Source organism: Perognathus longimembris, chromosome 20 (assembly GCF_023159225.1).
Source record: "Perognathus longimembris pacificus isolate PPM17 chromosome 20, ASM2315922v1, whole genome shotgun sequence".
Taxonomy (NCBI): domain Eukaryota; kingdom Metazoa; phylum Chordata; class Mammalia; order Rodentia; family Heteromyidae; genus Perognathus; species Perognathus longimembris.
In genome coordinates, this window is record NC_063180.1 from 21,122,560 (window position 1) to 21,142,959 (window position 20,400).

The 20,400-nt window shown below is 51.4% G+C and overlaps 2 protein-coding genes and 1 long non-coding RNA gene across 3 annotated transcripts; 1 reads left to right on the forward strand and 2 right to left on the reverse strand.

Annotated features, from left to right (window-relative positions):
* Positions 1-861: 861 nt before the first annotated feature.
* Positions 862-2,844, reverse strand: Ccdc8 (coiled-coil domain containing 8). Its single transcript, XM_048329734.1, has one exon. The coding sequence runs from the start codon at positions 2,619-2,621 to the stop codon at positions 1,053-1,055; it is 1,569 nt and encodes a 522-aa protein (XP_048185691.1). The 5' UTR covers positions 2,622-2,844; the 3' UTR covers positions 862-1,052.
* A 7,107-nt stretch (positions 2,845-9,951) lies between these two features.
* On the reverse strand, positions 9,952-10,944 carry Pnma8c (PNMA family member 8C). Its single transcript, XM_048369465.1, has 2 exons — positions 10,344-10,944; positions 9,952-10,008 (listed from the first exon to the last, which is right to left on the reverse strand). The coding sequence occupies exon 1, from the start codon at positions 10,942-10,944 to the stop codon at positions 10,345-10,347; it is 600 nt and encodes a 199-aa protein (XP_048225422.1). The 3' UTR covers positions 9,952-10,008; position 10,344.
* On the forward strand, positions 10,490-11,410 carry LOC125368475. The gene is made up of 3 exons (XR_007214238.1): positions 10,490-10,608; positions 10,762-10,968; positions 11,291-11,410. It is a non-coding gene; the product is annotated as an uncharacterized LOC125368475 (long non-coding RNA).
* Positions 11,411-20,400: the final 8,990 nt, after the last annotated feature.

A 20,400-nucleotide genomic window follows, 5' to 3' on the forward strand; every position in this document is an offset into this window, starting at 1 on the left:
CAGACCCTGAACCCTGCAATCTCACAGCCTGGGGGGAGGGGTGGTTCTGTTGTTGACAAAGTGGTGGTGGTGGTGGTGGTGACAGAGTGACACCATAAACACAGGTGCCTGACCATTGAGAGCAAGGCAAAGCAGAAGGCAAGAAAGCACCTTGTAAATGTTTTTATTTGCATGTTGGTTTGAACCCTTTGTTCAAGTTCAAGGGTCAGTCCACATGGGTATGAAGGTACAAAAGAGATCCCCAAGAGAAAAAAAATAGAATGGGTCCCCTGCTGTGCGGAGCACCCAGCTACCACAGCAATTAAAAGTTTGCATCTGGGGCTGGGGATATAGCCTAGTGGCAAGAGTGCCTGCCTCGGATACACGAGGCCCTAGGTTCGATTCCCCAGCACCACATATACAGAAAAAAACGGCCAGAAGCGGCGGTGTGGCTCAAGTGGCAGAGTGCTAGCCTTGAGCGGGAAGAAGCCAGGGACAGTGCTCAGGCCCTGAGTCCAAGGCCCAGGACTGGCCAAAAAAAAAAAAAAAAAAAAAAAAAAAAGTTTGCATCTGAGAGTTAAAAGCCAAGGGATGCAATCCTGCTGTTTCCTTTTGTGTCTGTCCTAGGGCTTGAAGTCACCACCTGGACACTGTCTTTTCACTCTTTCACTCAAGGCTAGTGCTCAACCACTTGCGTCACAGCTCCACTTCTGGCTTTTTGGTGGTTAATTGGAGATTAAGAGTCTCACAGACGTTCCTGCCCAGGCTGGCTTTGAACTGTGATTCTCAGATCTCAGCCTCCTGAGTAGCTAGGACGACAGGTGTGAGCTAATAGTGCCTGTCAGATTTTCTTTCTTTCTTTGTTCCTTCCTTTTTGCCTTTATCTTTCCATTCTCTGGGCTGCTACTAAGCCAATATTTAAACGATAATAATGCACAATACATAAAACATAAAATGGTTTGGGGGAAGACGAGGCAGGTGCTGCCTGTCCCTCTGTCCCCCTCCATGTCTCAGCCAGGAGACAGAGCCGCTGGCTCTGAGTGCCTGGGGGCAGGCGGGGTGGGGGGAGCCCCTCACAGCTGCACCTCTTGCTCTCCCTGCTCTGCCTCAGCCCTCGCCTCAGCCCTCAGCACGCTAAGGCTCCTGGCCTCGCCCGTCCTGGGGACTCGCTTGGGCAGGGTTGGCAGGCGGGGAGTGTACCAGAAGGCTCTTCGACGCTTGTGAAACCATGAGAAGCGTCTGGGGGTCTGGAACCTCACTGTCTTGGCCTGTTTCCGGGTTCGAGATCTGGCTATCTCCAGAGCTTCGGAGCCAACCAAGGCTTCAGCTTCTTGGATAGCCTGGGCCCCAGCCTCAGCCCTCTGGTCAGCTGGGGCCTCTGCCCTCTGATTAGCTGATATTTCTTCCTCCTGGTCAGCTACAACCTCTACCCTCTGATGATCTGCAGCCTCTGCCCTCTGATTATTGCCAGCCTCCACCCTCTGACCATTGATGGCTTCTTCCCTCTGACTATCTGCCTCCTGCTCCTGGTCTCGGGCTGGGCTGTCCACCTCTGGAGCCCTGGACGCTGCCTCCCTCCTGCGAAGCCGGAATGAGGCCCACTTGATCTTGGGCCTCCAACATGTGACGGAGGCTTCCTCCCTTCTCCTGTCACCCCCATTTCCTGCCTGTCCCCCCTGCCCCCCAGAACCGGGGCTGCTGCCCGGGGAAGATGAGGGCCCATTTCTCCCTGAAGCTGCTGGGGTGAAGGCCTGGGGGGGCCGGGCCTCCTCCACCCCTGATCTCGGGGCCCAGCCCTTCACCCTCTGCCTCAGTTTCCCCCAGGACACCTGGCTGACATATTGGCGCCAGCGCTCGGCCTTGGACACCTGGGGCCCCAGGTTGTCGAACATGGGCACGGCGGGCAGGTGTGGGGGGCGGCGGCGGGCGGGGGCGGCGGCGGGCGGCTTCTCCCCGCGCCGGAGGAAGGCCTGGACCAGCTCCTCGTCCTCCTCGCTCTCCACGTCGCTGCCCAGGAACTTGCTGCCCAGGTAGCTGACGGGCGCCCTGCGCGCGCGCCTGCGCCCGGGGCCCGCGCGCGCCTCGGCCGGGGCGGCCGCGTCCAGGTCGCTCGGGTCGCTGTCGCTGCGCTCGCTGCTGTCGTACGTGCCCACCACCAGCCGCGGCGGCGGGGGCCGCGCCTGCGGGACCCTGCGGCGGGCCGGGCGCCGCGCGTCCCTCCGGGGCGGCTGGGGCGGGTGCGGCGTGCTCCGGTCGAGCACGCGGGCCAGGTCGTCCAGGGTGCGGCCCTCCTCCTGCAGGAACTGCAGCAGGCGCTCGCGGAAGGCCGCCTCGCGCGTGGCCGGCTTGGAGAGCACGCGCCACACGCCGCCCGCCAGGCGCACCTGGCGCGGGATGAGCAGCGGGTCCACGCCGTCCCCGATCTGCAGCAGGCCCACCGTCGAGTCCTCCTCCCGGCGGAACACCTTGCCGATCTTCTTGAAGGGCCCCACCGGCTTCAGGGCGTCCACCAGCACGTCCAGATCCACGTCCTTGCACGCGTCCGGGATGCGCCACAGGATCAGGCTGTCGGGGGCCGGCAGGAAGCCCCAGGGGAACCAGCCCCCCACGTGGCTCTTCTCCAGCGTCTTCAAGATCTCCATCGGGGCGGCCGGGCGGGCGGGAAGCGGGCGGGAAGGGACGCCAGGCGACCACTCCGAGTCTCCCACTCCGAGGAGGGATGGGGTCGCTCCCCGCACTGTGGCCTAGTGAGCTCCCACCAACAGGGGGCGGGGGGAGGAAAAGAATCAGCTCCTCCTAATCTCTGCTCGCGCCACAGTCTTGGCCAAGTTGAGGGGGGGAAGGAAGGGGTCCCCCGAATACAGCACGCGCGCGCACACACACACACACACACACACACACACACACACACACACACACACCCAAGGCCTGGTGCGCTCGCTGCCCTGCCCCACACTGCTTACTGCGAGTTCAGTCCCAATCCAAGCTGGAAATGTGGAATCTGACGCTCCAAGTTTTGGGGGTACCCGGTCAGGGAGGTCCAGCTGCTCCTTTCCAGGCCCACCCCCAGGCACCCCGGAGGCGGCTGGAATGTGGGAGAGAAGAACAAAGACAGCCCAGCGTGGCTGCTCAAAGATGGCCGAGGAGCCCGCGGGCCTAGCCCGGCCCCCAGGAGGGTCCCCCCTGCCCCCCTCCCCCCGCTGGCGGCCACCGCTCCACACTGACCTTGGCCAGCCCTGAGCGGTGCTGGGGCTGCAGGAAGTTGCTGGGAGCCCTCCCTCCCCCGTGAGGCCCACCTCCTCCTTTTCCTCTTACACTCTGGCACTGGGGAAGACTGACAGGGGGCCCGTCCACTCCGGGTGAGCCAGCCTGGCTCCCCTCCCCACTCCCGGGGGTGTGGCTGAGCCCTGGGCCTCACAGGGGCCCCAGCTTTCTAGGTTAGCCCTGGAGGCCCACGTCAGCACCTTCCCACACCCGACCATCCCAGTCACACCTACAGGGTTTGAACAACTCCCCCTCTCGTTTCTGGGGGTGGAAGTGGTACAGTATTTGTGAAGTTCCACTCGTAGGTCCATAGGTCCATATATGAGGAGAGAGAAAGGGGTTTGGGGGGGGAGTGTCTTATCGAGCCCTGCTCAATCAGTGTTTGTTGAACAGACACATGAAACTGAAATGTTCACTAGAAAGGAATGACTCCATGTTCCATGTTCTGCTCTATTCTTATAGAGAAATACTATGCAGCTATGAAAAGGGCTGAAGTGGATTGAGGCTAAGGCAAGTTGAGGGAGAGATTCCTACCACCTTGGCACCATGCCAAGGCTGTCTATGAATTAACTTGCAAGATCCTCATTATCACACCAGGTACATATTAGGAGTTTGGCTGCCATTACTCAGCTGGGGACAGGGAGGCCCGAGGAAATAAAACTACTCACTCAATGGGGCTGGGGATATAGCCTAGTGGCAAGAGTGCCTGCCTCGGATACACGAGGCCCTAGGTTCGATTCCCCAGCACCACATATACAGAAAACGGCCAGAAGCGGTGCTGTGGCTCAAGTGGCAGAGTGCTAGCCTTGAGCCGGAAGAAGCCAGGGACAGTGCTCAGGCCCTGAGTCCAAGGCCCAGGACTGGCCAAAAAAAACAAAAAACAAAAACTACTCACTCAAGGCCCAACAGCCAGGCTCTGGTAGAATCTGAATCTGAATCCCAAACAATGCTGAGTTTTGTGTAGGGTGCAGAGCCTGCACCAGTACCTATGTTGATCACTTGTGCAAAGGCTACAAGAAACACCAGAGCTAATCTCAGAGTCCTTGCACACTGGGCACTGCAACTCTTTAAGAGCCACAGCATAGCCAGGGAGGATGGCACCCACCTGTAGTCCCTGCTACACAGGAGGTGGAGGCAGGGGGATTCAGAGTATCAGACCAACTTGGGCAAAGTGATGGAGACTCCATTTTTACTAAACAAAATAAAAAGCAAGTGGGCTGGGGAGGTGATTCAAGTGGTTAAAAAAAAAAAAAAAGTCTCTAGCAAGCCTGAGGCCTGTGAGTTCAATCCAACTTGCCCTTTCTAGGAATCACTACTTGAGGAAGCCTTAACCCTTGCTCTGCCCACCTCCCTTTCAGAAGAGAGTTTTTCAGGGTGTAGCATTACATACACTGATGAGAGGCCGGTGGTTCATGCTTGTCATCCTTGCTACTCAGGAGGCTAAGATCTGAGGATCATGGTTCAAAGCCAGCCTGGGCAGAAAAGTCCCTGTGAGACTCTTGTCTCTGATGAACCACCAGAAAACCGAAAGTGGAGCTGTGGCTCAAAGTGGTAGAGTGCTAGCTTGAGCTAAAGAGCTCAGGGACAGTGCTGAGGCCCAGAGTTAAAGTATTACAAATGACTAATAATAATAATAATTATTATTATTATATCCATTGGTTTACCAAGGAAACCTATGGTATAATGAATTACAACTCTAAACCATAGTGTGTGTGTGTGTGTGTGTGTGTGTGTGTGTGTGTGTTGGTCCTGGGGTTTGAACTCAGAACTTGGGCACTGTCCCTGAGCTTTTGTGTTCAAAGCACAGGACCTAAATGATCTTTTCTTTCTCTCTCTCTCTTTTTTTTTTTTTTTTTTGGTCAGTCATGGGGCTTGAACTCTGGGCCTAGGTGCTATCCCTGAGCTCTTAAGCTCAAGGCTAGCAGTCTACCACTTTTCTGGTGGGTAATTGGAGAAAAGAGTCTCATAGGTTTTCCTGCCAGGGCTGGCTTTGAACCACAATCCTCAGATCTCAACCTCCCGAATAGCTAGGATGACAGGTGTGAGCCACTGGTACCCGGCTCAGGATCATTTTTCTCAACCTCATAAAATCCAAGTGAATGCAAGACTTTTGTGCCAGGATAAAAATGCCCATGAGATTTTATTTGGCTCCTGAGGGGTGGCTTTTACGGAATTCAGGAATGCTCTAAGCAGATGTTTAGAGAGAGAGGGAAGAGGAGGGAAAAGGAAGAGGGGAGGAACCTGGGAGTGGGAGTGGGGAGCAGCTGGGGGCTCAGCTGGAGTCCTGGCCAGGATTTGGGGTGGGGTTGTTTGTGCTTTTGCAGAGCTGGTCATTAACCTTCAGTAAAATTTTCTTCCTACTTTGGGCCTCATCCCCATGGCTGGGCCCCAGGCCTCCCTCAGCCCATCAGCCGTCTCCATAGCAACCAGGGATGTGGAGGGGCCTGGCTCAGGCTGGAGGGTGGTGCTGAGGACAGGGTGAACCAGCTCCTGTTCCTATTCTGCTCCTTCCTTCCTTCCTTCCTTCCTTCCTTCCTTCCTTCCTTCCTTCCTTCCTTCCTTCCTTTCTTCCTTCCTGTCCTGTGGCTTGAACTCAGGGCCTGAGTATTGTCCTTTGCTTCTTTTTGCTCAAGGCTAGCACTCTACCACTTGAGCCACAGCGCCACTTCCGGCTTTTTCTATATACGTGGTACTGAGGAATCGAACCCAGGGCTTCAGGCATGCTAGGCAAGCTACTCTACTGCTAAGCCACATTCCCAGCCCACTGATAATTTCTTGACTTAGGCTTCAACCCCCCCAAACCAGCCTCCCCACAAGCCCCAGGACCAGCACAAAAGAAAAACTAGAATTCAGAAAAGGATGGAGAAGACAAAACATTGCTGAAATCAAGGTTTTGAGCTCCCCACACACACACTTTGTTTTTCTGCTCAACTCTAGCCCTCTGCCACTTCTGGGTTTTTGCTGATTACCTGGAAATAAAAGTGTCATAAACAGGATGTTGGTGGCTCACACCTGTAACCTTAGCTACTCAGGAGGTTGAGATCTGTGGATCACAGTTCAAAGCCAGCCCTAGCAAGAAAGTCTTTGAGACGCTTATCTCCAATTAACCACCAGAAAACCAGCTCACTTGAGCTGTGGCTCAAGTGGTAGAGACTTAGCCTTGAGCAAAAGAGCTCAGGGATAGTGTTCATGCCCAGATTTCAAACCCTACAACTAACAACAACAACAAAGAGAATCACAGACTTTCTTACCCGGTCTGGCTTCCAGCCTAGATCCTTAGATCTCAGCCTACTGAGTAGCTAGGATTACATGTGTGAGCCCCTGGTGTTTCCTAGACCCAGCCCAAGGGCCCATATGAGAACTAAGGGTGCACAAGAGATCTAGCTCGTTGGTTGAGGTGAGGTCTTGATAATTTTCTTGTACAGCTTAGCTTTGAGCCACTATCATCTACCTTTCTCTTTCTTCCTTCCTTCTTTTGTTTGTTTCTCTCTTTTTTTTTTTTTGCCAGTTGTAGGGCTTGAACTCAGTCAGGGCCTGGGCACTGTCCCTGAGCTTCTTTGTGCTCAAGGCTAGTGCTCCACCACTTGATCCACAACACTACTTCTGGTTTTTGAGTGGTTAGTTGGAGATAAGAGTTTCATGGGAACTTTTTTGTCTGGGCTGGCTTCTTTTCTGGCCAGTGCTGGGGCCTGAGCACTGTCCCTGGCTACTTTTTGCTGTAAGGCTAGCACTCTACTACTTGAGCCATAGCACTATTTCTGGCTTTTTCTATATATGTGGGGCTGAGGAATCGAACCCAGGGCTTCATGTATGCAAGGCAAGCACTCTACCACTAAACCATATTCCCAGCCCCACTGGGCTGGCTTTGAACTGTGATGGTCAGATCTCAGCCTCCTGAGTAGCCAGGATTACAGGCATGAGCCACTGGCACCCAGCTCATCATCCATATTTCTGCCTCCTGAATAGCTGGAAGGACAGGCAGGAGTCACACCCCCAGGCCTGATTCTACCCTTTTTGCAGCCTAAAAATGCTTCAGACCCTTAGAAGTGGTGTTCAAAACTTAGGTTTTTTAGCAGACAGATTATGTTTCTGAGTTCAATTTGATATGAAGCCCCCCCCCAATACAGTAAAGAACAGGCCTCAGTTCATCAGCATACATTTATTTATCGTGTCAGTTTCTATTTACACAGTGGGACACTAACCGTAAGGAACAATGTGGCTAAACCCACTTCCAAAATCAAAGTGGAGGGCTATGAAGACCACTTCCAGCCTTTCTTCTTTCTGGGGATGGAACTCACGGCCTCACGTTTGCTTGGCTAGTCAGAGTCTCCATAATAACTTTACCCCGGCTGGCCTCCAAGTGTAGATCCTCCTGTCTCTACCTCCTGAGTAGCAGAGATTACAGGTATGTACTACTACACTTGGCCAGCCAGCATTTGTAAATTTACTTGTAAATGTTTACTTGACATTTGCTGTACTAGTGACGCTTTCACTCCGGTGAGTCACTTTTCAACTGATGATTTTTTACACAATCCCCTGTGTGTGCCTACCCATTGCAATCCCCAGAAACTTCCACTGGCTCAGAAAGTACTCCAACAGGAAATGGTGGGTTATTTAGTTTCGTGGATAATATCTAAAACTATTCTCACAAGTAGATATGCCAAAGCTTGCCCTAAGAAAAAACATTGTCTTCCACTGCGATGGGATAAGAAATGCCACATTGTCCCTTATTAGACAATACAGATGCCTTGAAGGGGGAATTTCATGCAACAAGCAAATATGCGGGGGGGGGGGGGGGGGGGAGGGAGGAGCGTTGTGTGCCAATTAAGCAGGCTCAGACCCTGTCAGAACAAGACATGAAGTACCAGAATGTTCTGTGTGTGTGTGGTCTGACCAGGGCTGAGAATTTACAAGGCCCAGAAAAGTCAATAAGAGAGCCACTAACTTCTTGACTTTTTTTTTTTTTTGGCAAGAAGTTTAGATGTATGGGTTTAGATGAGGGTATGGGGGTGGGAGGGTGTCAGGAAAAGCTTGATCCAGTCATTGCACAAAGCCAAGCCCGTGGAGGAGGTGGTACCAGCCAGCTTGGGAAATTGACCAAGCCAGAATGGTTAGGTCTGGCCAACCACCTGAACCCGAGAAACTCCTTCCGTGTCAGGGAAGCCTGGCGCACAGGCGGCTGGACCTGCACCTGCGGCCGGCGCACACACAGGGCCTCCCCTCCGTACTGGGGTCCAGACTCAGGCCCAGACGCTGTTCCCTCGCTCAAGGCTGGCTCTCTCCCACTTGAGCCACACCCCCAACTTCTGGCTTTTGGGTGGTTAATTGGAGATAAGAGTCTCACACTTTCCTGCCTGGGCTGGCTTTAAACCACGGTCCCCACCCAGATCTCAGCCTCCAGTGTAACTGGGATTACAGAAGGGACCACCAGTACCTGGCTGTCTTTCGTTCTTCTTCTTCTTTTTTTATTTTGCTGGGGCTGGGGCTTGAACTCAGGGCCTGGATGCTGGCCCTGAGCTTCTTTTGCTCAAGGCGGCACCCTACCACTAATGTCCCAGCGTCACATGGGCTTTTTTGGTGGTTTACTGAAGAGTCTCACAGAGTTTTCTGCCCAGGTTGGCCTCTAATCTCGACCCTCGGATCTCAGCCTCCTGAATAGCGGGGGTTGCAGGCGTACCCACCAGCGCCCGCTGTCTTTCGGTCTCCAGAGAGTGGAAGGAACACAGTATCTCTCCCTTGCTCTTGGCTCCAGTCAGGATCCTCTGATTTAATCTGGGGGAGACCTACGTGTCACCCCGGGTCCCAGTCTAGGCAGGAGCCGCCCCCTCCCCGCCAGCTGATGGGTCCTGCAGGGGTGGGGAGAACTCGGCGTCCGTGTCTCAGAGCTGCCTGGAGGGGTGGGCGGCCTGCCCACTGGCCAGCCCCGGCCCGGGCGCCTCGGTGCATAGCAGGGTGGCCTGGCCAGTGACCGACATGACAGGGGTCCCGGGGATGGCGATCCCCTCCCCGTGTGGCCTGCGGAGCCGTCTCCCTCCTCCGGAGTTCGCTGGGCTTCACCGCATCTCCGGCGAGGAACCTGCAAACCCCTGCAAAGCCGGGACCCGGGCGCCACCGCCTCCGTTTCTATTTGCGCCTGCGCGGGGCAAGCGGTATCTCCATGGCAACAGGGACGCGCGCGCATGCGTAGTCAGGCGGCCTCGGCTTCCCGCTGCGGCTGCGCGGTGGTTCCGGCGGCGGGGGGGGGGGGGGGGACGGAGGGAGGGGGGCGGGAGACAGGGGAGTGTCTCCAGGTGAGCAGCTCCTGTGGAGTCTTCGGGACCTCATCCTTGACCCTCTCAACCATGCACACCATGCATACACTAGGAGGCGCTGGGAGGGGTGGGAGGGAGGCCTGCGTGCTCTCAGTGTTCCCCACAAATCCTGACATTATTACCCAGCTCCACTCTTAAGTTGTTCTGTCCAGGGGCCCAAAGCTCCAGCACGTGTGTGCAGGTAACCCAAATGACACCTGTGCGTGCACAGGTGCTGAATATGGCAGCCTCGAGGGTGAGGCTCGGCCTGGTTTCTTCCCTGCTGAATCTTCAGTGCCTGACACCTTGTATGGATTTCAGGAAATGGTGGATGGGTGGATGGACAGTAGATGGAAGGATGGATGATGGATGGACATCCCTACTCAATCAGATGTGCTTGCTCTTGCCTACATTGTCTCCACTAGTACCTCCAGATGACATAATCATTACCACTTCTTATGACAAAAGCAGGGATCTTTAAAAAAAAAAAAAAGATTGGCAGGACAATAAATATTCACTACAGAGGGAAGAAAGGAGGGGCCCACGCGCTACCCCAGGGTGGCCACAAGCACTCAGCAATACCCCTCAAGTTCCTACGCTCAGGTGAAAACACGCAGCCTCATTCACACCAGGCCCCGGTCACCCCCTCCGCTCCTGCCACTCAGCCATGACATTCTCCCACTTGCTGGAGGAGTGCCCACCACTCACGCATTCCACCACACGCACTCCTTCCCCCAAATCACCCTTCCTTCCACAACCACCCGCATCCCCCACCCCACCCCTCCAGCCTCTCCCCCACCACCGTATCACCTCACTGCTTCTTGTCAGCGGCCTGGTGCCGACGGCGGTTCTTCTTGGGTTTCTTCTTGCTCCTCCTGCTGTCGCCAGCCTTGCTGTCCTTCTCCCCATCATCCACCGTGGCACTGGCCCCCGCCTCCAGGCTGGCCCGAGGCGGAGGTGGTGGGCAGCACTGCCTGGCAGGCGGCTCTCTCAGATCTGTCACTGTGGGGCACAGCTCCTGCCTCAGGACCCTGGCCACGTCTTCCACTGTCCTGCCCTCACTCTGCAGGAACAGGTTGAGCTTGGTCAGGAATTCAATATCCTGCCTGGGGGGCATGAAGACCACTTTCCACACCCCACCTTTGCCTTTGATCTCCCTGGGGACCAGGTCATGATCCAGTTCCTCTTCCAGTGTGATGATGGCTGCCTTGGTTCTCTGTTCCTCCAGAAAAGCTTTCCCAGCCACTTCGAACTTGCCCAGAGGTTTGAGGGGTGTCCGGATGATCTCTTCAAATTCCTCATGGTTGCAATCTTCCGGGATTCCCAGAATCATCAGGGACTTGTAACTATCCACCTCCAAGGCCTTACACCCATGTTCCAACAGTGCAATGTCCTGGACACCAAATAGCATCCTGCCCAGCTCTTTGAGAACCTTGTATGCCTTCTGGTAGGACGTGGAGGTGCCACGGGAATATCCTGAATGATCCAGCGTGCCCCCAATCTCCTTCCTAACACCAGATGAGAAATGAGGCCTCACAGAGGGAGGCAACGATCTGTCCAAGTCAGACCAGGGAGTTCTGAGACCCTGTCCACGGGCGTATGCTACTACCCTAGGCCTTCAGTCAGGTCTCCTGACAGCGATCCGGAGGATTCCCAGGGACTCACAGGTGGATGTGTGCCAAGCCGATCCGTGTCTCCCAGATCCTGGGCAGAGCCACGCCAGGGATGGTGGAAAGATTCAGCTTCTTCTCCCGCAGGGGCTTCCTAAAGGTCTTCACTGTGCCCTGATGGCAAAGAGCTCCCTGGATCTGATCTGCCGAGGGGTTCTGTCACCAGAGTGAGGCGGGTGTCAGCCTGGCAGCCAGGGGGTTCAGCCCTCTCACACTACAGGAGATTGCTCACAGTGCCCTGTGGCCCCGGCTTAAGACCAGGATGTAGTGGCTGCACTTGCTCCTGCAGTGACGTCACCGCCGCCTTCCGCGCTGCAGCCCCGGCATGGTCTCCATGGCAACCGGGAGAGCATCGCCTCTGCCATTGGCCGGCCCTGCCGCATGGAAATCAGAGTCCAAAGGGGGAGGAGGGAGGGAGAGGACATGTCATTCAGGGGGTGAGGGGTCAGCTCCCACCTACAGAACGACCCACCCTTCTCCTTTCAAAAAACAACCAACCGATTTCTGCGATTTCTGGGAGTGGGAGATAAGAAAGATGAGAGATGAGTTTGGGATCATCAGAAAGTTAGGAAATGTTCTGAGTTAAGGGGAATGATCCGGAATGATCCGGAAGGATTACAGGAGCCAGCTACAAAGACTCACGGATGTGGCAAAACTCTGAAGCGGGGCTCAGAATCACATCATTGCAGCTAAAAATAAAAATAGGGCTGGGAATGTGGTAAAGTGCTTGCCTAGCATACATGAAGCCCTGGGTTCGATTCCTCAGCACCTCATATATAGAAAAAGCCAGAAGTGGTGCTGTGGGTTCAAGTGGTAGAGTGCTAACCTTGTGCAAAAGGAAGCCAGGGACAGTGCTCAGGCCCTGAGTTCAAGCCCCAACCCTGGCAAAAAAAAAATAATAATAATAAAATAAAAATAAGCAGCACCCCTTGAATAAAGTAAGAATGCACAAGACTGTGCAAACCTACAGGGAGATAAAATTTAGGGAAGAATGTTGGCTAGTGTCATAGAAGTAGGCTTGGAAATAGACCATAATTGGAGTGTTAGCTCAATTGCCAGCCACAATGCTTTCAGCTGCGGCGCTAGTTTTTAAAAAGACAGGTTGCTTTTTTTCTGTTCTGTTCTGTTCTTTCCTTCCCATCTCTGCCCCATGCCTCATGTGAGGGGACTCAAGAATGTCTTTGTAGCTACAGGCAGGGCCACAGGCTATTCTCCTTATCTCACTGACCCTGTCAGGAAGGAACATTTGGGACAGCAAGAAACAAACTCTCGAGATGGACCTGCAAAATATCAAAAGAAACAAACAAGCCCAAGGCCACCTTCCCTGCCCAGCCTCTGCCCACACACCCAGAAGCCAGGGCTCCTAGGTTTTTCTCTGAGCACTATCCTTCACCCTCACCCCCACAAACGCTGCACAAGTCCTCCTTTTGTCTGAAAAAATGAATGAACCTTCATCTCTTTCCTGCAAAACTCTGGTCTCATTATTTGCCATCAAGGGGAATAAATAACCTGTGTGCGTGTGCGTGTGTGTGTGTGTGTGTGTGTGTGCGCGCGCGCATGCACACAGTCCTGGAACTTGAACTCATGGCCTGGGTGCTGTCCCTGAGCTTTTTTGCTCAAGGCTAGTGCTCTACCCAAGCCACAGCTTCACTTCCAGTTTTCTGGTGGTTCACTGGAGACAGGAATCTCCAGTCTTCTTACCCGTGTGGGCTTTGAACTGAGATCCTCAGATCTCAGCCTTCTGAGTAGCTAGGACTACTTCTGAGTAGCTATGCACCACCAATGCCCAGATTTCTGAGCTTTTTTTTTTTTCTCAATGCTAGCACTCTACCACTTGAACTACAGCTCCATTTCTGGATAATTGGAGATATGAATCACATGGACTTCCCTACATGGGATGGCTTTGAACTGCGATCCTTGGATATCAGACTTCTGAGTAGCTAGGACTATGAGTGTGAGCCACCAAGCCCAACAAAATAATGTATTATTATTAGTAGTAGTATTGGCTAGTCTTGGGGCTTGAACTCAGAGCCTGGGCTCCTTCCCTGAGCTTCTCTGTGCTCAAAGCTAGTGCTACCACTTGAGCCACAGCATCACTTCCAGCTTTTTTGTATTAGTTTAATGGAGTCTCATGGGCTTTCCTGCCCAGGCTGGCTTTGAACCGCAAACCTCAGAGCACACCCTCCTGAGTTGCTAGGATTACAGCCATGAACCACTGTCACCTGGCAGCTAAACTTAACTTTTATAGTAGCATATGTATTTTGTTTGGGCCAGTATTGAGGCTTGAACTCAGACTCTGGGAGCTGTCCCTGAGTTTTTGTGTTTTTTTGTTTGTTTGGTTTGCTCAAGGCTAGCATTCTACCACTTGTTCTTTGTTCCTACCAGGATTAAACTCATGACCTTACCATTGCTTGGCTTACTTGATGACTGGTACTCTCCCATTTGAGTGACACCTCTAGTCCTGCTTGTAGCTGGTTATTTTGGGAATGGAATCTCTCAATCTTTTCTATCCAGGGTAGCCTCAAACTTTGATCCTCAAGATCTTGATCAAAGCTGGGCACCAGTAACTCACGCCTGAGATCTGAGGACTGAAGTTCAAAGCCAGCCTGGGCAGGAAAGTCCATGAGACTCTTAGCTCCAACAAATTACTCAGAAAAAGCCAGACATGATGCTGTGGCTCAAGTGATAGAGAACTAGTTTTGAGCACAGAGAGGCTCAGGGACAGAGCCCAGGCCCTGAGTTCAAGCCCCAGGACCAGAGGAAAAATAAAAGATCCTCTATCCTGAGAAAGGATTACAGGCATGAGCTACCAGCTCCAGGTTTCAACTCTCTCTTTTGAAAACTTGAATGGGGAACTTTTAAAATTCAAATGTAGGCTTAGAGTGTGTCCTAGTAGTACATATAAAATCCTGAGTACCATCCCTAACACTGAAAAAATAAAAACCATTTTTAACTCCATATTTCATGTTGTGTACGATAATACAAATATTCTCCTTCTGAAGATGAAGGAACATGAGCGATCAGTGATCATTGTCTTTGTCATGGAGCTAGGGATCCTTAGAACTACATTGTGTCCTTGGATTGATTCATATTCCAGATTAAGAGGTAGCAGCCAGGTGCTGGTGGCTCACACCTGTAATCCTAGCAACTCAAGAGGGTGGGATCTGATAACCACAATTCAAAGCCAGCCTGGACAGAAAAATCTCCATGAGACTCTTATCTTCAAGTAACCACTCAAAGACCAGAAGCAGTACTATGGCTTAAGTGGTAGAAAGCAAAGAGGCTTGAGCATAAAGAGGCTCAGGGACAGTGCCCAGGCCCTGAGTTGGAGCCCCACAACCAATAAAAACAAAACAAAATATATTTATGCACTTACAAACATTCAAGCATCCGGCGAGGCTGAGATCTGAGGATGGTGGTTCAAAGCCAGCTTGGGCAGTGAAGTCTATGATACTCTTCTCTCCAACAAACCACCAGAAAACCGGAAGTGGTGCTGTGGCTCAAGTGGTAGAGTGCTAGCCTTAAGCTGAAGGGCTTAGGGACAGTGCCCAGGCCCAAAGTTCAAGACCCTGGACCAAAAGACAAACACTTAGGGCTGGGGATATGGCCTAGTGGCAAGAGTGCTTGTCTCGTATACATGAGGCCCTGGGTTCAATTCCCTAGCACCACATATAAAGAAAAAACGGCCAGAAGTGGCGCTGTGGCTCAAGTGGCAGAGTGCTAGCCTTGAGCAAAAAGAAGCCAGGGACAGTGCTCAGGCCCTGAGTCCAAGCCCCAGGATTGGCCAAAAAAAAAAGACAATCACATCTGGGCACATAGTGGGGCAGATAAAATATATGCAGACACATTCATGTGCATCAGAGATGCAAAAATGCAGGTATATATGCATGTATGCACAAGGAACTATGTAATAGCATGTGCAGGAACTTTTTTTTTTCTCTTTTGGAAGGAAAACAAGAACCTACTTTGGTCACTGGCTTTGGAGGGAAGTAGGGGGCAAACAGGGCAAGGTGACACTTTGTTTTCATTTCTGTCCTGTTTGAATGTCTAATGCTCTGTGTATCTTATTTTTAATGTCTCTAAGGGTTATTTTGACACTGGATTTATTGGTCATTTCTCATTGACATCTTTTTTTCTTCTCATTGACATCTTTATATGTCTCCTTTTAAAATAAAAAACCAGACCACTTCAGCCTAAAAATAAAAGGATTAGAAGGCAGGAATACATTGCAAGCTGCAGACAGTGATTTTTTTTTTTTTTGGTGGTGGTGGTGGTGGTGATCATGGGGCTTGAACTCAGGGCCTGGATGCTGTCCTTGAGCTCTTTTGCAAGTGCTCTATCACTTTGAGCCATAGCACCTCTTCCAGGTTTCTGGCTGTTAACTGGGGAAAAAAAAAAGTCTCATGGGGACGTTTGTGCCTGGGCTGAACTGCAGTACTCAGATCTCAGTCTCCTGAGTAGTTATGGATTACATGTATGAGACACTGGCACCCAGCCTCTTTATTTATTTAGCTTTTTAATTTCTTGTGCCAGTTTGATGCTTAAACTCCTATCTGGGCACTGTCCCTGAGCTTCATTTACTCAAGACCTGGTGCTCAACCACTTGAGCCACAGATCCACCCCTGTCTTTTTTTTTTTTTTTTTGGCCAGTCCTGGGCCTTGGACTCAGGGCCTGAGCACTGTCCCTGGCTTCTTTTTGCTCTACCACTTGAGCCATAGCGCCACTTCTGGCCGTTTTCTGTATATGTGGTGCTGGGGAATCGAACCCAGGGCCTCAAGTATACGAGGCAAGCTCTCTTGTCACTAGGCCATATCCCCAGCCCCCTGTCTTTTTTTTTTTTTAATGGTTAATTGGAGATAAGAATCTCATGGACTTTTCTGTCCAGGCTGGCTTTGAATCTGGATTTTCATATCTCAGCCTCCTGGGTAGCTGAGTTTACAGGGGTGAGCCACTGGCACTCGGCTCACAGTAATTCTTTTTTCCTTTCTTCTGCTTTTTTTCTCTTTCTCCAGGCCTGCCACAAAGCTTTCTTTGTATCTAATTCCCTTCTGGAAATCTGTGCCAGAATAAAACCTGAGAAGCGATTCGCACACAGGAGCCTGCGAGTCCTAGCACCTGAGCTGTCCCAGCCAGCAGCTGCCTGGCGTGTGTTCCTTGGCCCCTGACAGTGCTAGGAGTTGGTGCCCTGGTCTCTCAGCCTTGAGGAGAAAGGGGTTTAGAACAAGCCAGTGTAGACCCAGAGCCCCTGTGCCTAAAGACTCTGCATCCTCAGCCCAGTCCATCTCCCCGTAATCTGACAAGTGCGCAGTTCTGCTCAGTCACCAAAAGAAAACTCTCCACTCCAAATCTACGAGAATGGACAGTTGTCTAAACTATGTGGCAGCGGATTTTATTTTATCTTTTTGCACCAGTACTGGAGTTTGAACTCAGGCCTCACACTCTCATTTGGCTTTTTCCACTGCTCTACCACTTGAACCCTACCCCCACTTCTGGCTTTTTGGTGGTAAATTGAAGGCTTTCCTTCCTCATGCTGACTTTGATCCTCAGATCTCAGCTTCTTAAGTAGCTAGGATTGGCTATGTTTCTATTTCAAAAGATTCTGAGTTGTTTTGTGTGATAATTTTTTCGTTGAGGTTTAAAATGGCAGACATTCTATCATTTGAACCAATTTTCAAATAGAGTCTTACTTTTTTTTTTTTTTTTTTTTTTGGCCAGTCCTGGGGCTGGGATTCAAGGCCAGAGCACTGTCTCTGGCTTCTTTTTGCTCAAGGCTAGCACTCTACCACTTGAGCCACAGCACCACTTCTGGCTTTTTCTATATATGTGGTGCTGAGGAATTGAACCCAGGGCTTCATGTATGCTGGGCAAGCACTCTACCACTAGGCCATATTCCCAGGCCCTAGAGTGTTACCTTTTTTGTAGGTGCTCTATCACTTGAGCCATGCCCTCAGTCCATGTTTAGCTTACTAGTTGTTGTTGTTGTTGTTGTTTTAATGATCAATAGCTAACTGGGCTCTGGTAGCTCACACTTGTAATCCTAGCTACTCAGGAAGCTGAGATGTGAGGATTGAGGATTGAAGTTCAAAGCCAGCCAGGCAGCAGTCTGTGAGACTCTTATGTCCAATTAGCCATCTAAAAGCTGAAAGTGGGGGCTGGGAATATGGCCTAGTGGCAAGAGTGCTTGCCTCCTACACATGAAGCTCTTGGTTCAATTCCCCAGCACCACATATATGGAAAACGGCCAGAAGGGGCGCTGTGGCTCAGGTGGCAGAGTGCTAGCCTTGAGCGGGAAGAAGCCAGAGCCTTGAGCGGGAAGAAGCCAGGGACGGTGCTCAGGTCCTGAGTCCAAGGCCCAGGACTGGCCAAAAAAAAAAAGCTGAAAGTGGAGCTGTGGCTCAAAGTGGTAGAGCATTAGCCTTGAACAGAAGAGCCCAGAGACAGCTCATAGGCCCTGAGTTCAAGCTCCACAATGGACAAGAAATAAAATAAAAACTATCACAGCTCCTTGCATAGCTCTGCCTGGACAGGAAAGTCACTGATTGGCCCCTGTTCTTCCTCCTAGGGCAGGAAAGTCACTGATTGGCCCCTGTTCTTCCTCCTGGGGCAGGAAAGCCACTGATTGTTTCCCATCTTTCCTCCCGGGGCACATGACTTCTAGTGCAGAATTCTACCCAGGCACCCCAGCTTTCCCACAGGGCAGGCTCCCCTAGTCATGAGAAGTGGGCAGGGCCTGCCAGGCTATGCAGAAATACTTGGTAGGAGTTTTTCGGGTGCAGACTTGCCCACACATTAAAAAAGGAACATTGAGACTAAGCAGCAGGGCAGGGAAGCTACCTTCCCAAACAAGGAAGCTTTCATGAAAAGAGCAAATATTTGTCCAGGAATGGCAGCAAACACTTCCAAGCACTGCAGGAAAATGTAGCTCATGAAGACATATTGGTGAATATGGTTTGGGGTAAATGAATTCATCCTCCTCCCCCCAAAAAGTACAGTGGTACTGTTGTTTTAGGGTGAAAGTGTTCTCCTGTCTCTCCACACCAGCCTTGTAAAGATGACCACAATGCATGCCAAGGACATTTAGGGAGATGGTGGCCTCCCTTTCTCCCTGTTCTCAGCCCCTACCTCACCAGCTCAACTTTAGGGTGTGGCCTTCCAGAAACTACATAATCATTCAGGTGTCTGTCACTGACACAAAGGTGATGTTTCTTTTCTTTTTGTGCAATTCCTGGCACTTGAACTCAGGGCCTGGGTGCTGTCCCTGAGCTCTTTTGCTCAAGGCTAGCACTCTACCTTTGAGCTACAGCACCACTTCTGGTTTTTTGGTGGTTAGTTGGAGGTAAGAATCTCATGGAATTTCCAGCCCAGACTGGCTTTAAACTGTGATCCTCATTCTCAGCCTTCTGAGTGGCTGGGATGACAGGCATCAGTTAGCACCCAGCTTCATTTTCTAACTTTGTAAATATAGGTGAACATTCAGAAAGGCACTCCACCCTACAGCCCTTGAAAAATGTCAGCAATCTCGGCTGCTAATTTACTGTATGTATTTTTATATATCTATATTTACACAATTAGATATTTCTGTACCAATATATACAGAAACAGGAAAATATGTAGAAATACATAAATGCATGGTTTGTAATTCCACCACTTAAGTCATAGCTCCATACTAATGATTATTTTGTAAAAATAAAAATAGTGGGGCTGGGAATGTGGCCTAGGGGTAGAGTGCTTGCTTCGCATACATGAAGTCCAGGGTTCGATTCTTCAGCTCTACATATATAGAAAAAGCCAGAAGTGGTGCTGTGGCTCAAGTGGTAGAGTGCTAGCCTTGAGCAAAAAGAAGCCAGGGACAGTGCTCAGGCCCTTGACAATGTTCAAGCCCCAGGACTGGCAAAAAACATAAATAAATTAATTAAAATTAAAAATAGGGCTTGACGCCAGCAGTTTATGCCTGTACTCCTAGCTACTCTGGAGGCTGGAACCGGCCTTGGCCCACCACCACCTCCCAGGCATCTGTGATTACAGGAGTGAGCCACTATACCTGGCCTACAAACAGCTTCTTATTTGAAATTCACTCGCCCATGGGTCTGATGGCCTCCTGTGTTAAAAATAAATAAGCAAATAAATTAACAACCATACATAATTTTCCCCAGATTAAATAGTCCACCTACCCTCCACTTATCAAAGAGACTAGGCCAGAGAGTTCATTTGCTGCGCTTTATTTTATCCGTATACATTGACATGAAGTAACCATGGTAATAATCTGGGGACACAAGAAAGCGGGGTGAGGGGACAAGGATTCACAGCTGGACTGTCCCAGGCTTTTGCCAACTCCAGGGCTCAATTCCCTCTGGGGTTTGTTTCCCAGACTGGGTGGAGAGGGCAGGGGTGCATGTGGGAGTCCATCCTTTCTCCCCACACATCCCCCTTGCAGCAGGACTCACCCAGGATTTTGAAATAACTCATCACAGTCACAAGGAATCTGGAAGCGGAAGCACGAAGGACTCCTAGCACGGGGTCACATTTTGTACCAGAGAAAGAGACACTGGAAACTCACAAGGGCTAAAACTCCAGGGAGAGAATATGACGGTGCACTGGGCTTATCTGCGACTTGAGCAGGGCACAGGAGAAGAGCCGGGGTGTGGCCTGGATGGAGGGGGTGCAGAGAGCTCTGGGGTCGATGAGGGACATGCACAGGATAGAATGGAATGCCTTCCTGTCTCTTCTCCTTCCTCAGAGTCACTGGGAATTGTTCATTATATGAAGAAACAAGAAGGTGAGTTTGGTGACAGAGTGCAATTAGAGCTGAGAGTCCAGGAATGTGTCCATCTTTCCCACCTCCCCATATATTGGGGCTCCCCCTCCCTAATAGGGAAACCTCACTCTGGCTACAGCTAACCTCCAACTCTCCATCCTCCTGCCTCAGCTTCCCAAGTGCTGGGATTACAGGTGTATGCCATCACACCAGCTAAAAGTGCCATTTTTAATGACTGACTGTGAATTGTGAATACTTGAAGGGCAGGCAGGAATTCCTGGTTTTGTTGGATTCGGTCCTGGGATGTAACCTCCTCCCTTTCTGGATTCCAAAGCTACAGGATGGAAGCTGGGACTGAGGCCTGTGGGCTGGGCAGAGAAGAGGGGCTGAGGCAAAGGCTCTGGCCTAACTCATCCCCTGGGTTGAGAACAGGGAAATTTA

Bases quoted from the DNA above. Each gene is read 5' to 3' on its own strand.
- Ccdc8 (XM_048329734.1), bottom strand. From the start codon at position 2,621: ATGGAGATCTTGAAGACGCTGGAGAAGAGCCACGTGGGGGGCTGGTTC.
- Pnma8c (XM_048369465.1), bottom strand. From the start codon at position 10,944: ATGCTATTTGGTGTCCAGGACATTGCACTGTTGGAACATGGGTGTAAG.